Raw genomic sequence first — 21883 nt, 5'->3', positions numbered from 1 at the left:
AAATCAGAGCTTCTTTTATCCAACAAACAAACACACCTGATTCAGATGATTGGGTCATTATCAGGCTTCTGCAGAGCTTGATAACAAGCTGATCATTTGAGTCAGGGAAGCATCTAAAACATGCAGGGCAGAAACAGGATTAAAAGCACTGGATCGAATGATTATCAGAATAGTGGATATTTAGATTTCTTTCAGTTGACTAATTGATTAATCAATGGGTGTAGCTCTACTATTAAGTTCCTTTGCGAGTCCGAAATTAGAATTTCCCAGTCAGTATTTCCGACTTTCAGTCAGACTTAGCATCTGCTCCGAAAAACATGGAGGCTCGTGTTTGAATGGCAAGTCTGCCAACTTCACAAGTAACTACAGCAGCTGATGATGAACAGACAAGGACACTTACTCTCAAAGACTTCTATTGAGCACAGATCATCTCAATGAAAGTGAAACACTAAAGTTGCTTTTACTCTATGTAAACAAACACTATATGAAGTAAAAACTAATGAAGAGGAAAAAATGTAATTGTTCACTGTGCGTGTCTGTGTTTATGTCGGCGAACTGGAGCTGCACGGATCTTGCCCAAGTTTCTGACTTGGAATTCCGTCTTGGATGGCCACTGCATTGCACTTTTCCGTGTTGGAGGTCGTTTTTTCCAAGTTCAGAGTACAATGGAACGCAACATAATGCCCAGAGATAGTTTTTGTGGGAAGGCAGTAGATGGGAGGGGAGACCAGCAGCAAGCAGAGGGAAAAAGCAGCAGCCAAACTACTGCTGAACTTTATTACTAGCTTGCTCACTCTGCCCACTCCAACAGTGGTACAGGAAACAGGAAAAACAAAGCTATGCATTTCATTAAAATAGAAATATGACTAGGTGGAAAAAGACTCAGTCATACTCTCCCAGCTGTTTTGCTTAGTGAGGGTTTTTTGGTGACAGCGGCTCAGTAATGTGGCACAGAAGCTGATCAAATCCATCCAGTCTGATTTCCTCTGCTCAAGTCCAAATGGCTTGGTGTCGCTCAGCCAGGGCTTATTGGCTAAGCTATTCATCACCATCTTCACTGCTTAGCTTGAGATTAAAGTGCCACTTTCTTGGAATTAATTCTGAATCTTTCCAAGTGTCTTAGATTTATACTTGTTATCACATCTTGACCTAGTTTTTGAAGGCTAGCTTTTAGCCTGTAGGCCTCTTAAAGTCAGAATGATTTCATATCTTTCACTTCTCCATGAAAGTCAAAACAGGAAGTTATGATGTTTAGCTGGAAATGTGTTGCATGTGATTTATTTCTTGTGTTTTGTTTCATTATTACATATCTGTGTTTATCAGGACATGACCATCAAGTCAAATATCATTCGTCCATTTCTCTGCTGTTTTGTCTCACCTTTCTTGCCCTTCCTGTCTTGTATTTGTGTCAGTTGTTTCCCTTTTGTCATCTTATGGCTTTTCTTTTTTCATCCGCCTACAATTCTCTGAGCTGCTGTTTCCGTGCACTCTGACTGTCCTCTGAACTTTGTGGCTGTCTCTCTGATCGCCTGTGGGTCTGCTTTTGCATGGGTGGTGAAAACGTCTTGGGTTGAGTGCTTGTTAACTGCCTTCAAATAGCAATGGCATGTTCAGCTCCAGAGCCAAAGGAAAGACAACATTATCAGAATTTAGCATCAACAATAATTTTGTGTGTGTATTTGAAACATTTGTTTATGTTCTGTCTATCTCTCCCTCTCAGGAGCAGCCAAAGATCATAGAACCACTTGACTATGAGGCTGTGGTGTTTCAGAGAAAGGCTCAGATCCACAGCGACCCTCACCGAGACCTGCTGCTCTGCCCTGTGGACGATGTCTCGGTGAGTCCCTTCATCCCTTACTGGCTGTGTCGTGTCCTCCGGGACTGGCTCTCACCCAGGTCATCTTCCTCAGCTGTGCAGTTTACCCAGTAGTCTGCTGCCTCTAAACAGTATTTTGTACTAAAATTATAGTTGGCTGGCTGGCACATTAGATTAGAAAGTACAATGAAGATGTTTGGTCATGTCTTAAAGGACAGATATTTTTTTTTTGCAAATATCTATCTAGTTTTGAACATTATTTTTATTGGTTATAGCAACATTGGACTGAGCAAATTAATATCTTGCAGAGTTGTTACATACATAGCTGTTATGTTACATTACAGGTCAGGTGTGGCAAGAAATATAAGCAGTCCAATGACGAGGAGGTTTCTAAATGAACCCCTGTGTTAGCCAAATGTATTTTAAAGAGAAACCGAAGGGTAAACAGTTGCCAGACTGACCTCTATGTTCAACTTAGACCTGCTTGTTACTGTAGTTGTGCTGACACTGGTTTCCTGTATAGTGACACATTGTTGCAGATATCTCAGGTGTGCTCACTTTTTGTTTTACCCCCAAATAAACATCTTTAGATTATCTTGTTCAACTACTGTGACAATACACATTGATTTGCGGGCCACTGCTCTGAAGGCTGGAGTTTGGCACAGCTGTTGCCATTTTGTTTTTAGGAGCTAAAACTGACCATATATAGATGAAAAGTCCAGGCACTGGATAGCAGTAAAAGCGACTTATCAGTAGCAGAATCGCGGTAGTAATGGTCTAAAGCCTATCTTGCTTTATCCTCTATTTTATGCTGATAAACAAACATGATGCTGTATTGAAGAAAACTTGAAATTGATGACTGATGCCATAACTTCATTAGGGGATCCAAAATATTTCTGTGTATCTGTATCTCAAAAACTTGGCCAGTGAGATTGAACCCACTTGTCATCATCTGTTGGTACAGTTACAATTGTTGCCATCTTGTATTTTTGGAGCCAAGAGTGAATATATTTTACTCTAAATTGGACCACAATTTTCAAAACGATCATTCTGTGTTGAAGACTTAGAACTAGTGCTCAAGACTATAACTCTTCAGGAAACTGCTTACTGGAGTGATAAATCAAGTGAGAACTCGGGTCATTTTCTCATAAACCTACCTATAATCTGACTTCTGTTTGAGACCAGTGGAGAAACCCCACCCTGACCATTAGGAAGAATGTTTAAGGCACTTTCAGACCCCAAAGCTCTGTCTGTTTCATACATCAGTGGGTTAAAAAAAATCTACATTCTGTGTCTTTCTTGTGTCTTTCTACATTCTTGTTTTTTTCCTCTAAACTTGTTAAATGTATTTGTTTCTATTACTTGGACGCTGAATCAATACTGGATCCAGACTCTTCTCGTGCACCACTTGATCTCACTGCAGCTGGTAGTTTGAAGGTTAAACAGAGTCTCATACTCAACACACCTGTGCTGAGATCTCCACAGTAAACAGCCCGATCAGCAGCTTGTTTCTTATAAAACTGTCTGAGCAAAATGGGAACAAAGGGCTGTAAAATATCCTTTTCTAAAGACACGTTTCCCGTCATTAATCACTGTTCACCCCAGCACAACAGGCTCAGTTATTTATGGGTCAGTCAGAGGGGCCAGAATGGTCAAACCCAATCCAGCCAGGTAGCTCAGCTCTGGATTTATTGCTGCTGCTTGAAACACATGTGGCTTTGTTTAAAGACACGTCGCGCTCCATGTCAGTTTTTTCCCCAGATCCTGAGATAGTCGTTTGACACTCATCTGTTTCTTTGTATCTCTGACTTCTGTTTTCTCTCATTTACTTGCTTTTTGTTTGTGATTTCCTGCTGTGCTAGTATTTGATGAGAATATAACGCTGTCATTACCAACATGTCATGTATACATGTTTGTTTTTGGCTTGTGTGTGTGCAGGAGTCCCAGATCTCCCGGCAGAGGAGAACTGTTGTCCCCTCTGTTCCTCAGAACGCTGAGCGCGAGGCCAGGAGTCTGTTTGCCAAAGAGGTACGGCATCCTAGCAGTGTATGGCTTAGTCCCCGCTCTGTATCAGATGGCATGCCTGTAGCAATAGTGTCGATTCCTTTCCAAAAAAATAAGGGGGGACTTTGCAGTGAAATAAATGTCAAGCTGCTGTTCAAAGCTGACATTAAATCTTCTCAGTAATATGACTATTGCTTGCTTTCATGAACTACTACCTGCTTTATACAAACAGACTTAAAAAGCAGTAAATAAAACATGCATGAATTACGATTTCTTGATGACTTCACACTTCACTCATGACATTCAGCATAAAAGGATCACTTGAACCTCATAAAGAAGCACTGAATGCGCAAACTCATGCTTCCCCTATGATATATCGTACTAGAAATTAAAACCTTCTGGCATGATGTGGATATACTCTGCTGCTCTGCCAGGCTCTGAATCTGTGTTCCTCAGCCAGCTCTCATGACTGTGATACAGCATGGAAACAACTGTCACAGGGATTGTTAAAACAGACCTTAGGCTTACTCAGCTTCTATTGAACAAAGATCCTTTCAGCTGACTTAATTGAGAATTTCTGCTTGCAGTTTCACACTAAATAAAAAGCAATATGGTGGGTGATAGCAAAGAGAAATCAGCAAGGCAGTAGTGACTACTTCTGCTACTTTACAGACTTATTTTGGCTTCATAAACGAGTCATATCAAGCTGGAATGTTCTCCCCAGAAAAGGGAACCGAGGGCTGTGTCCTCCTCCGTGAGTCACAGTGCTTGGTTTCATAGTGCCATGTGCTTGGTTTCTGTCATTTTGCTAATATGCCATGCTCGTTATATTTAAGTGTCTCTGCTGCCCCTAATCCAGCTCTCTGTGTTGCCCTGTTTGGCAGTGCATCAAGAAGTACAACACCGACTGGCATGTCATCAACTACAAATATGAGGCTTACTCTGGTGACTTCCGAATGCTGCCATGGTAAGGAAGATAAGGAAAAAAAAAAACACTTTGACAGATATAAAATCAGAAAATTTAGAGGTTAGGGATCAGAGTGTGTGCAAAACAACATTGCAGCTCTGGATTGCTAAACATGTACAAGAGATTTACTCTGCTCACATGGCTCTCTGCTGGATGACGACATGCAGTGAATCACTGTTCCTGTGTATTAATACAGCTCTGATACTTCAGAGTTCAGCCAGATTTCCCTCTATAACACAACAGGTGCAGGCCAGATGTTCGGAATTTATATGTTAATGGTGATAAAGCTTCCTTTCATAATATTTTTATCACAGCAAACTTCACTTGAACCCTAAACTGGAATGAAACAGACAAATGTGTAACAGTATTCTCCAAGCACCCTTGAAGTCCAGAAAATATAAATTTAATGCAACAACAGAAAAACTGGCACTAGAATTTGGGTATGCACTGACTGTAAAAGTCTGGGTCGATACTGATACAAACTTTGAAATACTAATACTTCTACTAGCCGAAGCTGATACCAATGTTTTCTTGTTGTTGTTTATTTTGTTAGAGTTGTCATTTATTCATCCTTTTATGCCAGGGAAACCAGGGAAAACAAATAAATCTTCATTATAAAAGATAACTGAAGTGCCAATTTATGAAGCAACTTTTAATACAACCTTCTTTCACATGAAAATGATTATTTTTCTTTAAAAGTAACTGGTTCAGAAGCTTTTTTAAGTATTCATATAGCTTTACGAACTGATGGCAGCAATGCCATGCTGAAAATAGATGAATGTACCTGCTTAAAATATGTGACACAAAAGATAAACATCAACCGCTGCCATTCGAAGCAAATATCACTAGCACTTGGCTAAAGTATCGGTGCGTCTCTGTATAAGATCTACTAACCAATAGAGCACGTACAAATGTAGCAAAAGAGGCATTGCAAGATGAGCCGATCAGGCAGTGATTTGTTGCCTGCTTCATAAAGAGTAAAGACATAGAGAGAGAGCAGACCTCACCACAGGGGAAGTATAATCAGGAGGGGGGCTGATTTATTGCAGACTACTGACCCCCTCTCACTGTCTTTTCATAGCAAAGGCCTGAAGACAGACAAGCTGCCGGCTCACGTGTTCGAGATCGATGAAGACGCCAAAGACGAGGTGAGTAGAGGGGTCCGAGTGGCGTTAGATCACAGACATTGATCACCGACTGCAGTGAAGATAAGTGGTCTGCTATTGACTCAGTGGGCACATCATGGACAGATGCACCATACATCCTTGTGGAAATGACAAAGATCCCTTTAACCTTTCCGAATCATATGAATAAGACACACATTTTGGCTCCTTCGGAATGTCTGAAAATGTAAACGCAGAGTGCTGCCTTTGAACTGGTAATTGTGCTGGAAGATTCAATGTGACTTATGGGCCGCCAGTCCTTCAGTCCGACCAGCAGTGTGACCCCTCAGAGACTGAGTATGGAGCAGTGAAACCAGCAGCCTTATATGTCCTATAAATAGCCCTCATCGATCCTCCTCCCAGGCCTCATGCCGGATGCAGATAAACTTAGACAGAGAGGGTTTAATTGACGGAGAATAAATGCTGCTGTACTGCCAGGATGGGGGGCTCTCTATTGCTCCTTGAAATGGCCAATGCTACTGTTCCATTACCTCTTCACAATCAATTCTCGCTGTGATCGCAAATATTTAAGAAGAGAAAGAGAAAACACACATGCATATAAACATAAATCATAGTATTTGTTTTTCTGTGCCCTTTATCCGATCTCACATATACATCCACAAGACCAAAACAGTAAATCCATGATAATGAAGTCAGGGACATTATACGTTAGGTGACAGTGCTAAGTATGCTACAGTTCCGTATGTGAGGGTGTGGTGGGGTGTGCATACATAGTGGCTGCTGTCAGTTGTCTGAGAGAAGTATGGAAGCTGTAGGAAGAGAGAGCAGCCAGCCAAATAGATTATAGGACAAGGCTTGAGCGAGAGGAGGATGTGTGACACTTAGAGGACAAAATGCCACTTCAGTGTGATGAGGCTCATCTTCACTGTGCACACACACCCCTGTTTCACTCAATGTCATGATATGTGTGTCACGTCCCGGGCTTACATTAAGCTAATTAGGCCGCCTCGTACTGTGAATTTCTCCCGAGTGGCTACACGTATTTGTGGTTTTTATGTTTGTATTATAGTACCTATTCCCTTGAGATGAATGTTTGTTTGCTGTCAAGCTGATGAATAGTCCCATGTTAGTTATGAGATAGAATGGCTGTATTGACAGGATGGAGGCTGAATTACGATGGGAAAATGATGGGAAATCAAAGACATGCACCGTTTGGCTGACAGTATATGATTAGAATTGATTAATTATTTTAATTTACTTTAATTGTGATCAGTGAACATTTCTCAGAACCAGCTACTTGTCGGAAAAAATATGAATGTTTCATGCAGATATGGCGATAGAAATTGACTATAACATTAAGCTGTTGAGACTGTTTACTGTCAACAAGCACAGTGATGCTTAATATGTAAGAGCCATTAATCTGAATTGACCTGCGTTATAGCGTGCAACTGTCTTGATTGATTCCCAATGTCTGTTTTTGTGTCTCTCTTTTCCTCTGTCAGGATTCAGCATCGCTGTGCTCCCAGAGGGGAGGCATCATGAAGCAGGGCTGGCTTCAGAAAGCCAACATCAACAGCAGCCTGTCTGTCTCCATGAGGGTGAGTCACCAGCAGACCTCCTGTCTGTTATTCACACAGCATAACAGCAACAAATGACACAACAACAGTAAAAACGTTGGGTCCGTGACAGAGCTACAGAGACGTGGCAACTCTTTGTTGTCCTGCGTGACTGGTGCACCATTAAAACTACACTTTTCTTTATCAGCTTCTGCATCATTCTATCCCATTGTACTGTACTGTATTGCCTACAGTTACACTAATATCAACATTCATATCTTTAATATTTGATAACAAAAATCTGATATAGCACTTTTCAAGTGCTTTATACAATAAGACAAATACCATAAATCCACTGCAGTGAAAGCAGTGTTCTAAATATAAAAACAAGAAAAGAGGTAGTCACATAAATGATAGGGTGGTCAGAAACTGATTGTAAAATCGTTATCAGTGCAGCATCTGAACCATCTTTGCTTCAATCAGGAGAGTGAATCTAACATAAATGTTGGTAATATCAAATGTATTTAAACCATATTTCACAGTATATTTCTCAAAGTAAGGATGCAATGATTATGAATATTGATGGTTTAATTTTGGCTAGAGGGAAAGAAATCCTGATTTCACAGTTTGACATTAATACATTCATTTGTTTCATAACACTGGATGTATATTAAATCACATTGGCATTTTATGAGGAGGTTTTACTGCATTTTGGTTTGTAAGCTTTGGTTTTTGTTTGCTTTGGTGCTGCATTTTAAGACAGAAATAATACAGTAACCAAAAACTGCAGTATTAAATAATGAAGTGAATTAAAGACAATCATGTGAAAGTGCAGCGTTGGTAAGCCAGAAAGGAAATAAAAGATCTGTTATGAAGGTGTTCTGTCTTTGAGGAGATTACGTGACAGCATGAGTGCATTACCAGAGGTTTTTAGCTGCAAAGCATTTTAAGCTGTTGGACAGGGTTTGTTTTTATCTCACCTGCAGTCTGCCGATTGTACCGGCAATTGTCTATGTTTGTATATTTGACATCCTGTTCAGCCGTTGTTCACAGAAGCATAATATAGCATAATGTCCCTTTTTGAGTGGAACAGAAACGCTTGGTGTAGCTGAGCCTTTACATTTACAGAACTGTGACATTTTAAAACATGTTTAACAGTGAAATTGGTTCATCACTGCAGCCCTGATTTCAAATTCTTTGTACTTAGATATGAAGTTGCCTGATTTGTTCTCCGCTGCTTTGAATTGCAGGTGTTCAAAAGGAGATACTTCTACTTGTCTCAGCTCCCTGACGGCTCCTACATCCTCAATTCCTACAAGGATGAGAAGAACTGCAAGGATACCAAAGGATCCATCTACCTGGACTCATGCATAGATGTTATTCAGGTACAAGGGCTGGACATAAAATCAAGGAAACATCAAATGCACAGCTGAGAATACTGCAATAACAATAACAGACCAACACTTAAGCTTTCAGTACACAATACTGTTTTTTTAATCACTGGTGTATCTGTGCCAACAGTGAGTTTTCTGTTCTTGGCACAAGCTCTCACCCTTGTGAGAGTCAATGTGTTTCCTAGTCTCACCACACTCCGGGGGACTTCAGCTGCTTTGATTAAATAGATTTACTGCATTCCACTGTCTTGGGCAGAAAAGTCCAGTCCTAGCAGATTATGAGGGGGCTGCTGCTGTTGGTTCATGGCACAGGCTAGTACCTCGTTCAGGTTTGCACTGAGCGGACAGGCTGCCAGGAAGCTTTCAGTGTGATGAAGACATTCACAAGATGAATGAGAGGAGTGAGCAGACTCATTCCGGCTAGTGGGCTTAATGAGGAAGCTTGTGGAGTATGGTTGGTTTGACATGTGCAGCATGTTTTGCACCCGCTACTTTCATAGAAAAATTATCTAGTGTAAATACAAACAACTGTCTGTCATGAGGATCTTGAATGTTTTAAAACCATCTGAAGCACCGTGCAAACGAAAAGCTCATTATTTACGTACATGTCATGATGATGTGAATGTACTACATTTGCTTAAGGATAAAAGTACTCTCAAATGTGGGATGTCCTTTTATCCATTTAGTGTGTTTTGTTTGGGGAAAAAGATAAAACTTTTTTTTTTTTAAACATATGTTATAAAATACAATTACTCTTCCCCCTTAGAGCCCTAAGATGCGGCGTAATGGCTTTGAGCTTAAGATGCAAGACCGCTACAGTCACTTCCTGGCTGCAGACAGCGAAGCAGAGATGGAGGATTGGGTGGTCACACTGAAACAGGCTCTGCAGGGCAGCACTGATGCCAGCCAGGAGAGGAGGAATGGTGCAGAGACATTGGACAGTTCCCTGGGTGAGTCAGACCATGCCTTCATCTGAAGTGCATTTACTCAAGCACTGTACTCAAGTACAATTTTGAGATACTGGTACTTTATCTAATCCAATATCCTCAAATAATCGGCTACACTGATAAACGCCTGTTCAACCCCTAGCAGTGTATATACATACATGTGAATTCATGTTTATTGTACTTCTACTACTTGTACTTTTGATACTTTCGGTACTGTATTTTGCCTTTGGATTCTTTAGTACGTTTAATATAAGATAGTTGTATTGGTGTATTTCATTTTTATCAACGGTATCTTTATTTTTACATTTACTCATGGATATAACTTGGGTGCTCTATAAAACACATAAGCATAGAAAAAAATACTTGGAATACACACATGCCTGGATCACTGTTTAGTCATCCTATTATTTACAGTATTTTTGAATAGTCCCTGTACAGTCATGGTCCATTTGGCTTTGATAATCATAGCATGTTTCAACTGAGTCTGTTTTAGTGTTGTTCAGTGTTAGTAATTACTCTACCTGGCAGGTGAGGGAGTCCAAAACGCCCCTGAATAAAGGTCTGACATGTTAATGGCTTTCATATTACAACCATTCATAGGCAATACATGTGCTCAAATAATAATACCATCTATAATATGATAATATTCCATTAGTTGCTGCCAGTAAAGAGATCAAAGTGCTGTAAAAATGCTTGCATCTGCTGTAAATTCCTCTAAAAGATGTTCAGCCATGCAAATACAAGTAACTCAAAGCCCAGAAATATTTTTTCCAGCTGCTCCAGTATATTTGTTCATTTGCACTCCTTAGTTTTGCTTCCAAATTCTCTCAAGTGTGTGTTTCTTTAGGGGACAGTTAACGGTGAATTGTCGAACTCGTGCCTGTCCTGAATTGTGGACAAATCCCAGCAGTTTTATACAGTTTGTGTACATCTTGCCAGCATCTGTGGGATTTTTTTTTTCCTTATATAATAATATACTCTCCTCAGGACGTTCTAGTGAAAGCAAATTGGCCTGGCTTGGTTACAAATCTCCAAGGTGCTGATGAGCAAGTGGGAGGCCATCCAGAGAAATGGAGAGTTCATTCAGTGCCAGCACCTGGGAGTCAGCAGAATAGCAGAATGGCCTCTTCTTAATTTTGCCAGTAGACTCTAAGATATTAGTTCAGCTCAGATAGCCACACAGGGTGTCATTAAGTAAACATTGAATGGGCAGAGCTTTATTGGACCTGATTTGCAATGGAGTGATTTGTTGTCTCGCTGGGTTTCTGTGAATTCTGAACAACTTTATTCATGTCCTGTTCAATCAGATGACGACACGACCAGCCAAGGTAAAGGTGAGACCCTACTGGAGAGCCTAGGGAGGAGCTTACATCCCGAACTTATTAAGGTATGAAGGATGGATCGACTGTCACTAAGCTAATTTAGACTATTTACTCTAAAATACAGCTCTTGAAAAACAAGATAGCGATGACCTTAATGCCAAATTTGTGGATTAATTATTTTTTTTATGTTATGTCATCACTATTTTAGTATTTACTCATACTTTTTGTTGTGTCACTACACAGTTAATTCACATGATCTGTAAGAAATGATAAGAAATGAAAATGTGTCTCCTTAAAATGTATTTAAAGAATGCTATAACAGCATATCTCATCTCAGAAATAAGTCAATTCTTTTGTACCAGAGCACGTTCACATAAACCTTTGTTTATAAATCTCTTCACATAGAGGAGCAGCTCTTTTGTTGGATTCTATGTGTCTGAGTCCATTTTCTCAGCCGAAGAACAGCAGTGTTTATCCACAGAGGGCCAGGCCATTTTAATATGCCTGTAAACCCAGACAGACAACAAAGCCCTCAGTGCTCTGTGCTGCTGTTTCTTTCTGTTTGCTCTGGGCCACTCCAGCACAGCTTTTTACCTCTCCACGCAAAAGATCATTTGAGTTTGCCTGCAGGCTGGTCAAAGTCAGAGGAGAAACAAGGGGAAGGAGATGGATTAGGTCTCTTACTGTGACCTGAGGGTTTGATGGTTCTCCATCAGACGCTGTTCTTTCTTTGTCGGGGTTTGTTGACGGCTTATCTCCTTCTCTTTTTTACTTGTCTAAAATCACAAAGAGAAAACTCAGTCCTCAGAATTATATTTTGTGAGTTATTACCAGGTAATGTTGTCCCATTTTTATTTCACTTACATTCTTCTAATGTGTGTGTATGTGTGTGTATGTAGTACGCCAGGGAGACAGACCAGCTCAATAAGATCAACAGGAATGAATGCAGGCAAAAGCTTTTCTCTCTGGACCCCGAGACACAGGTACACTGTAGATAGAAGATGTTTCTTTTCACACATGGTTGTTCTATGATTTATTGATTTCACTATTGATTCAGACTATTTGAACTCTCCTCTCTCCACCATTTACACTGTTTCCCTCTCCTTTTCCTCAAACATCCTCAACTGAATTAATCTTTCTCCTCTTGTTGTTAATCTCCCTGCATTCATGCCTCCTGGTCCTCTCTTTGCTCCTCTCCTCTCTCCTGTCTGGTATCCAGAGGCTGGACTTCTCAGGCATCGAGCCAGATGTGAAGCCATTCGAGGAGCGTTTTGGCCGTCGAATTGTGGTCAGCTGCCATGACCTGACCTTCAGTCTTCAGGGCTGCGTAAGCGAGAAGGGTGACGGCGTCCTCACCAACGTATGTCATCACCTTACTTCCAGATTATTTTCTCTTTATATGACTCTTCTGTTACCCCATGTTACTTTGTGCTTTACAACGTGCTACCAAACTTTTCATAGAAAAGTAGACACCAGATAACCATGAAATAGATAAAACTGCTTTAAAAAAGTGAGGTTTTCCTTTTCACACCACGCAGTTTCCACCATCCTCAACCTCTGATGTGCTGCCCCAGTTAATACACCTTCATTATTCATGTTGGCCGGTCTGGAAGCAATGGATGTAACCGGGCCAGAAGAGGATAACACAATTAGAAGTTGCAGTGTCTCATTTAGTTTAATCAGTGTGAAAACAAAATATATTAAGTATGTATATTAAAGCTGTTTGACACACTGATGTTGCTACATCGTTTTACATTTCAAGAAAAATCTAGAAGCTAGAAGCTTTAAACTTTGTAGCTCTTAATGAGTCATGACTTAAGGTTATGTAAGAAGTCAGTCTTAATATGGACATGTCTTGAGTATGTTATCAGTGAAGTGCTCCTGGCAGCATGAGGCAGCACTTTGTGTGAGCGCCGCCTTTGTCAGAGTAGATTGCTGTAATCATAAAACATTGAGTTAGACCTCCTCCGCCTGCTGCTTTCTGGTGCATTAGAGGGGCTGCTGAGAGTACTGAACTGAGTCATATTTGTGGTCTGGAAGCAGCATGCTCTCTCTTTCCCTCCCCTTCTTCCTTCCCCCTCCTTTCCCTCCACAGTGTCTGATAGGTTCAGTGTTCATTGGATTGAGCAAGGCAGGCTTGTCCATCATGCAGGAACCATTCAGCCTGGCATAAGTGCACTCAGACGTTCAAAAATGTGTGGGCAGCACTACTGTGGAACCTACATTTGCGTTGGGTGAACTGAGTAGTCAGAGTGTGTTATACAGGAAGACAATATTTACATTATTCAGTGTTTATGTTTATTCCAACATACTTAGGCTCAATTTACTGTGGAAAATTTTAAGGATTTACTATTATAAGTATTACACACTGAATGACATGTCAGATTAAAAGTCTTTATTGTAGGTCATACAAATATTAATATTACAGTTAGTTTATTAAGATTCCTGCAGGCTGACTGAGGTTTTAAACAGATTCGAGACACAATGACCTTTAGGGTGTCATGTTGCATGTTTTCATGTGTCTCTGTGTCTATTGTTTGACTCTCTGTATTAACCATTAACTATTTGCTTTTGGTATGCATGTTAGTAGCATATCAGCTCTTTATTCATCATTGTAAAGAGCCTATTAATGACTTATTTTGCATAAACACATTCTGCAACTATTAGGACACATTTTTCCCTCAATGATTTCCTGATTTCTATATTGTGATAGTAAGATGGGTAGAATATGTTCCACATCCTAAAGTGAGGCCTTGCTCATAACATTCACTAGTTGTTTGACACTCATCAAGCCACACAGGTCCTACTATTGAATTAGTCACATAAGGATGTCTTCACTTTAGAATGGGGGAACATGCTCTGAGTATGAAATACTTAATTTAGAGTTATTAACACATTTGTGTTTTGTGACAGATATTTAACCATATTTAAACAGCACATGAAGATCATAATTAATATACAACAACTCTCTGACTCATGAGAAATGATCAGAAGCTAGGAGGTTATTGAGGTGGGAAAACTCTTAGTTAAAGTTTTAGAATAAGGTCATGCAGAAGAAGACATTGTTTAGTGCTTTATAATGACTAATAAAGTGCCAGTATGCCACTAATATTCATGCTAATAACCAACGAATTATTACTAATCTAAATGATCTAAATGAATCTGGTGTGAAATGGGATATACAGTAAACAAATCCAAGTATATTATAAACGCTAGCTGATGTGCAAAAAAGCCCTTAAACTGTCTTTCTGCTCATCGCCAGGTGGAACCATTCTTCATCAGCCTTGCACTCTTTGACGTCTCAAAGAGCTGCAAGATCTCAGCCGACTTCCATGTTGACCTCAACCCCCCCTGCGTCAGGGAGATGCTGACCGATGCCTCGGGCCAGCTCTCTCCTTCATCGGACTCAGAGGGCGGAGGAGGGGGAGGAGGAGGAGGTGGAGGGGGAGGTGGGGTCATGGTGAACGGAGACTCAGGGAAAGGGAACGGCCTGCCTGCTCTTCAGAGGGTGTCAGAGGCTCTGCTGCGGTTCCCCACACAGGTAGACAGCTGACTGCAAACACAGCTATTTGATAGAGGAAATGACTTTACCTGACTCACTGAGAATGAACAGTCAGAAATGGGTGTGAAACCTGAATCATTCTTGTGTCATTCATACAGATCAAGGTGTGACCAACACAATGTTCCATTCTTTGTGAAACATATTTTGACATCTATTTCTTCTGGAAAAAAGAAACAAAAAATAAAACTAATTAAAATTAAGGTCAATTCAACATTCATATTCATGATATAACATAAGAGTGCAGGAAATACAGATACACTGTTAATACTGTAGCACATGTGATGTGATGAACAAGATTATAAGATTGATATAAAATGTGATAGCAAATATTTGCACAACATAAACTTTTAAGGCAAAGGTCTAGTGGAGCTAATATGTTTCTGCAGTCCACATAATACCCGGATGATTTTAGATTTGTTTTAGCTATTTCCTGTTGAATTAAAAATGAAAGTCACATGGACTCTGGTGCCACAGCTCTGCATATTAGCTAGAGTTTTGGCAGCCCTGTTATCCTGTTGGGTTAGGGTTTTGCTGATGTGGGTTTTACAGATTTGAAACTGAATCTTAATTTTTCTTTTAGCTGCTCTTTTGTCACGAGGAAGTAGCTGGAAATGAGAATTGGTTCTTCAGTGTCATTAACTTCTAAGCTCTGGAATGATTCTTATTGCTTTTGAGTGGTTTCTTGAGGCATATTAAATGTCCTACAAGTAGTTAGAAATGAAATTTTCAATTTGATATAGAAATCCAAACTGAAAAATAGCATGAAAAATGCATTGCATATGTCTTTTATCTGCTTTCAAAACAAATGCACCTGTTAGCCAGATCAGTATCTTTCAACGGGAGGTGGTGCCGCTTGTGCCATTTTTGTCCACAGGGGTCACCAGAATCAACAAAAATTAAAATCTCTTGTAGCCGCTTAAAGATAATTAACTATATAAATTAGACAAAACAGTAACAAGTTGGAAAAAAACAAAAGAGAATCCATTTAGGTTCAGTGGTTTACATATATTTACAGGAAGCTACTCTGTGTCATCTGTCCTAGGTGAACTTTCAATACGAAGAAACACAGCAAATAAAAGCATTAATGCAAAAAGTAATACAAATGTATTGCAAGTAAATGTAGTCAGCAATAGAATGTTGCATTGTAAAGTACATTTACTAAAGTACAGAACGTAAGTACATTTTCTATTTTTTCTCTTTTTTTTTTACTTTTAATAGCAGACTTTTTCTCCAATGCTATTTGTATGGGTGACCTTTACTTTGTCAGAAACAATGTTTTCATATTATATCTTTACTTCTACTCAAGTAGACTTTTGGATACTTTTTACCATGCTGACTGTATTAATAACAGACTTTACTGTGAAGTGTCACCATCACACTCTGTATAACCTATGTCGGGTGCTGTCCTCACTCCTGCCTTAGACAGCTCAGTGAGGTGGCAGACTGCTGAATTGTTATTTGTGTCCGTAACAGCATTAGCATTCACATGCTGACTGCAGCTGGCCTCAGTGGGGACAAAGGATGAGTCACCATATGATGGATTCCCTGCTCGATGATAGTGTCTTTCATATAGTTTTGGCCTTTTTTTAATCAAAGTGCTGCACTTTCAGTTTCAGTCCATTGTAGTATTTCCAGATGGAGAGTGTCTCCAGACAATGCTTGGTCCGTGTCCAGAGAGGATCCACATGATGCCTCAGTTTAGCTCATTCAGCTCGCAGATTGCAAGTGATTTCAGACTCCCTTTGGTTTACCAGTGACCTTTTTTCAGCTCAGTGTTTGGTGATGTCATCGCTCTGTCTTGTCTCTTCACTTTGCTGCTTTTAAAGTCTAGAGTTTATTTAGGAAAGAGTAATGCCCATGTGTGATTGTTACTCTTGGCTCTGGCAAACTCCTGCAGGTGCTGTGAGATCAGCGCACAGACACACACACAGGCACACACACATACACACATGCACACACAGTCTTTTTCCTCACCTCTGGCTGCTTGGCCTATATTACGATTAACTCACTCAGCAAGACTGGAGCCTGTTGTAAATTAGCCGTTGTTAGGTTATAAAAGGTTCCGAGATACTCACTTTCCATTTTCCTGACAAGAGACATGACTAGGCTTTAACGGTAAAATGGTAAAACACAGCTGATTTTTTTTTTTAGAACAACTGTTCAAAGCATCTGTATGTTTAATTTGTAGGATTAATATTACGTTCTGCCAACCAACATCTGTGAAAGATCCACACCAGCAGAACACACACTCACACACGTCATCCACACCCACACATACAAACATGTGCATACAAACAGAGCAGGCTCTACCTCTGTGATTAGTGTGCTATTATAGCTGGGCAGACCGCAGTTTAATTTCAGTGCATTGGGTGTGGTCCAAGGACAGAACCTCCTTTTCTTGTATCTCTGCGCTACATCAGCAGATTTTGGGAGGCCATAGCCTCCATTCTGTTCATTACATAATTCACAAACCTAATGCGTTTGTGTAGGTGCATTTATTAAGGAGATGTGGTGGAGCTTTTTTCCCCCAACATTCATGGCAGTGAGTTATAAACAACAAAGTATAAAGTGAAAGACTGAAAACCAGAAGCTGCTGCCTGTGGTTGTGTTACATCTGAGAAGATGAGTGAATGTCTGCAGGCGGGAGAAGACAGCCAGTGTTCTGTGAGTGTGTCTGTCTGACTGACACTGCACCAGTCTTTTCTTACATGTGTATCATGAGACATCCTTGTCTATTTTGATCTAAAGCTACATTAGCTTTTTAGATGTTGCAGCTGTTCTTTTGGTTTCAGTACTTACGCTTGAAATTTAATGATTTCCAAAATGACTTCCTGTTTCCTGTGTCTACATTTTTGTTTCTCTCTCACTAACATCTGGTGATTTTGTTGTGTGTTTTTGAAATTGTACATGTGCATATTAAAATCCACTTGAGTTGTTTGTGTTAACTGAACCTACAAACTTAAAGACAGCCAAAACCAAAACCAAAAATAGATGTGAGCCCCTATGTGGTTTTCCTGTATAACCTTCAGCTAACAGCAGACACTTCCTCTGCATTGTCTTATAGAGAAGCAGTTGATGAAGACTAAGACATTTCAAGTGTGAATTGCTGATAATTTTAGCAACAGGTGGTTTTGATGAAGTGGTTTCTTGTATCAGTCAAGTGATAATTTCTTCTCATCGCTAATAAAGAAAACCGAGAAGGAGCATTGAAAGACACTGACAGTCTGCTAGTACACATATAGTGTATACTATAGGATCATGCTCTATGTAATGTGTCCTCATGCCATTTATCCCTCTACCCTCCAGGGTATCTTTTCAGTGACCAACCCTCATGCAGATATCTTCCTGGTGGCCCGTGTGGAGAAAGTGTTACAGAACGGCATCACACATTGTGCAGAGCCGTACATCAAGACCTCCGACATCAACAAGGTCCGCCAACCTTAACTCTTTTATTAAATCACTCAAACACAGATGCATAGTAAAAACAACAGCGAGCTTATTTAAACATGTCTGGCTTTTCTCTTCCGTATTGATTTATTTTTTTCTGTTTGTCTGTCCCCGCAGACTGCTCAAAAGGTGCTGAAAGCTGCCAAGCAGACATGCCAACGCTTGGGCCAGTACAGGATGCCATTCGCCTGGGCTGCCAAGTAAGACAGGAATAATCCATGAGTCAAAATATTACCCAGTAATAAATCTGTTTGGATTCATCTTTGGAATGGCCTGATACAAGTGCATAAAAGATATGATCATAATATAACCCTGATTCCAAATAAAAATGGTTCTGCTCACTTTGTGTGTTTGCAGGCATCAAATCCATAATGAGTGTATATTTACAGAAAACACTATAGTTTGTCATTTTGACAATTTTCTTTGTACCATATCCAAGTGGATATGGGTTACGAAAGGATATTAAAATCAGGGTTTTAAGATAATGCATTGGATTTTTAGAAAGCTTGAAGTCTATTCATTCGAAATGTATACCTATGTCACACATCCTCTATATACTTTGACAAGTCTAGTAGGTGTGAAAAAAGGGGTTATGATCATTTTGCTGTAAAGATATTACAAAGATTGAATGTAGCAAACTAGAAATTCCTTCCTTCATTTGATTTTCAACCTAATGCTTAGTTGAATTGCAGGACATCCCAGAGCCTTAATGCATCCTGTGTAGACACAGACATGATTGAAGTTGCTATGCTGATATACACAATATTAGAATCAGCCAGATCTGACATGTGGACAGTTCAGAAGCTTCACAATGACAATAAGTGTAATACTGATGCAGAGAAATAAATATGAGCAGTCTAACATCCTTCAGATGTAAGTGGATTGTATTTCATTAAACTTGCTTAAGATTTTTAAAATAAAACTCCATCGTATTCAACCTGATCGGAAATGTAATGTTTGGCTGTTTGTATGAGCCGTCTCTGTAGCCATGTGTAATCTGTTTCCAGGCAGGTGTTCAAAGACGCTCAGGGCAGCCTGGACATGGATGGGAAGTTTTCTCCTCTCTACCGCCAAGACAGCAGCAAAATCTCCACTGACGACATCATCAAGCTGCTGGCCGACATCAGGAAGTGAGTCATCAGTGCTCTTCTGCTATTTGAGCAAGTGCTTGGTTACTGTAGCTCAAAACACTCATGCCCGTGCACGTTTATTCTTTTGCTGAATGTGTATTTCAAATGGTATTGCTTAGAATACCACCTTTGTGGAAACTCAGAATTTAACACTTCCCATCAAAAAAAACCCCACTACATTTTGATAAGTCCTTTTCTTCAGACCTGATTGCACTTTATTTCATATTTTAAATCTCTTTCCTCGTCAGACCTGAGAAGAGCAAACTTCAGACAATCCCTGGACAGTTGAATGTCACCATTGAGTGTGTCCCACCTGACTTCTCAAGTATGTTTTCATTTCTAAACATTCCCTTTCATCCCAACAGTCATACTTTCCCCTGCATTAATAACCGCTTTGTTTGCCTAAACTGTCAGAACATAAATTTAGCTTTAGATTCATTCATTGTAATCTGCCATTGTAATTTTTGTGAGCCTGCTGTAAGTTTAAGAAAAAGCCATTATGATCACATCTGCAGTTCCACCATTTTCATTTCTTCTGACCTAATTTCAATTATAATGTTAAAAACTGAAGTAGAATAAGATTGCATTTCTTGATGACCAAGATAAACGTAACACAGTAACTGGCAAGTGCATGAAAGTCAGTTTTTGGGTTCTCAAAGGAAATGTGGGTAAAGAGAAGAAAAGGAAAGAGGATCTTGTTTGATGGGGTGTACCCACGTGGAGGAAAGAACACAATTAGGGAGGTGCAGTAAAGGATAAATGATGGCCTCCAGCATCAATGGCAGCTGCTGAAAAAAGTACTCCGAAACCCTGCCAGGAAGTACTTAGGATAATTGTTAAAAAAAAAGGGGAAAAAAAGAAAAGAAAAGCCCCAAAACAATGAACATTTGATTTGCAAACTCTTGACTGCCCTTGTAATCAGTATCAGTATCTGAGTTTGTACTGACTAGCAGTTTGGTTTTTTATAGTGTACATAGCTAAAAACAAAGAGAACACCTGCACTCACAGAGAGAAAGTCTTCTAGTTTATTAATTAAACATCCATGAATGAGCAACCCAGAAATAACTGCTCCTAATAAAGAAGGCATGTCTGACAAGTTTTACTAAATGAGAGGTAATTAATATATAAAGCTGAAGGCTGGACACATTCAAAGCTATAGAATCCAGTTTAACAAATGAAACTGCAGTATTATTAACAGTAACTACAGGACATAATACAGAAAAAAAAACCTTAATTTAAATGTATACATCTACATAGATTATTAGAATGAGATCTTTAGAGAAAAAAGACTATGCTGAAAACTTTCTAAAATGCAAAATGCTAAATGGCTCAAAGCACCAGTTAATTATCTCACAAATACACTGGATGACCTTAGGTTGAGTCTTTGGGACGGCACCAGAAACAGGACCACTTCAGTGGCACTTTGGTCCCATAACTCGCCTGCTCCCATCCTACAGATACGGTCACTTCCTCTTACATTCCTGCCAAGCCCTTCGAGGACGGCTGTGAGCGGGTGTCGGTGGAGGTTGAGGAGTTTCTCCCAGAGGAGGCCAAGTACAACTACCCCTTCACCACCTACAAGAACCAGCTCTACATCTACCCCTGTCAGCTCAAATACGACAACCAGAAGACCTTCACCAAGGTGTGTGGAGTTAAGAGCAGTGATGATGGGAATGAATATTGAAAATATCGGTGCTTTGACTCAGTTGGTCACTTATTTATTATTTGCTTCGCTGTGTGCATTGAATGAGTGATATAATATTTCCTCCACGCCAGGCTCGAAACATTGCAGTTTGCATCCAATTCCGAGATTCAGATGACGAAGGTGGAGCCCCTTTAAAGGTGAGTTGTTTGAACTGTAGATATTTTGGTGCGTAAGCTACTGCACATCCTAGTAATACACACGTCTAACTTTGTGATGGCGGAGTGAATTCACATGTCACTTCCCTGAGGGTATATATTATCTTTGAATCAGGGCTGGTGATCGGATAGAGTATGACAGAGTTTTAGGGCCAATGTGTCTAGACTGAGATTTTCACAATAAAGACAATGATAACGATAATGTCATAAATGTCCAAAAATAGATTTGATCAGCAGCAGAGCTTTACAACAGCATAGCACATGATAAATTATACTTTTTATTGCTTTTACAAAGTGGAAGTCAGGGTGCAGCTGAGGGGCCAGGGAAGGGAGAGAGGAAAAGCTCCCTGAAGCCAGTTATTATAGCTGGCAGGAGGAGATAATGAATGATCACTCTCTTCTCTTCTCTTCTCTTCTCTTCTCTTCTCTTCTCTTCTCTTCTCTTCTCTTCTCTTCTCTTCTCTTCTCTTCTCTTCTCTCCTCTTCTTCACTGTTTCTCTCTGGCCTCACATGTCAAATATATGTGGGTGGAAACAAGTCATCAAAGCACCGCGGATTGTTTTCCTTTTCACTTTTCCAGAAAGACGGAGGAAAACAGAAATACTTCAGCTTGAACCGCCAAAACATTTACACTTGATGCTCTCGATCGAGACAGTCCAGAGAGATCAGCGTGCAGTCTTGCAAAGTATATCTCCGATACTGTAGATTAGTCTGTCTGGACACAGACAATGCTAGAAGTACAGCAAGCGAGGAT

At 40.0% G+C, this 21883-nt stretch overlaps 1 protein-coding gene across 3 annotated transcripts in view; it reads left to right on the top strand.

The window, feature by feature from the left end:
• dock11 (dedicator of cytokinesis 11) overlaps positions 1–21883 on the top strand; it is a 65047-nt gene that overhangs the window by 6467 nt on the left and 36697 nt on the right. For 2 of the 3 annotated variants that reach the window (XM_037112303.1, XM_037112302.1), the window contains exons 2-18: positions 1721–1837; positions 3755–3844; positions 4705–4787; positions 5869–5935; positions 7414–7509; positions 8718–8852; positions 9628–9811; positions 11116–11195; positions 12030–12113; positions 12350–12490; positions 14393–14671; positions 17999–18121; positions 18257–18339; positions 19147–19269; positions 19518–19594; positions 20727–20911; positions 21046–21111. In XM_037112303.1, the coding sequence (XP_036968198.1) occupies positions 1721–1837; positions 3755–3844; positions 4705–4787; positions 5869–5935; positions 7414–7509; positions 8718–8852; positions 9628–9811; positions 11116–11195; positions 12030–12113; positions 12350–12490; positions 14393–14671; positions 17999–18121; positions 18257–18339; positions 19147–19269; positions 19518–19594; positions 20727–20911; positions 21046–21111 (2013 nt within the window). Of the gene's footprint in view, positions 1–1370; positions 1629–1720; positions 1838–3754; positions 3845–4704; positions 4788–5868; positions 5936–7413; positions 7510–8717; positions 8853–9627; positions 9812–11115; positions 11196–12029; positions 12114–12349; positions 12491–14392; positions 14672–17998; positions 18122–18256; positions 18340–19146; positions 19270–19517; positions 19595–20726; positions 20912–21045; positions 21112–21883 lie in introns of those variants that run through there. The other variant, XM_037112304.1, reaches the window with a different exon arrangement.

Source organism: Acanthopagrus latus, chromosome 10 (genome assembly GCF_904848185.1).
Source record: "Acanthopagrus latus isolate v.2019 chromosome 10, fAcaLat1.1, whole genome shotgun sequence".
NCBI classification, from domain to species: Eukaryota; Metazoa; Chordata; class Actinopteri; order Spariformes; family Sparidae; genus Acanthopagrus; species Acanthopagrus latus.
The sequence above is the reverse complement of the archived record's forward strand: the minus strand, read 5'-3'. Positions and strand labels throughout refer to the sequence as shown.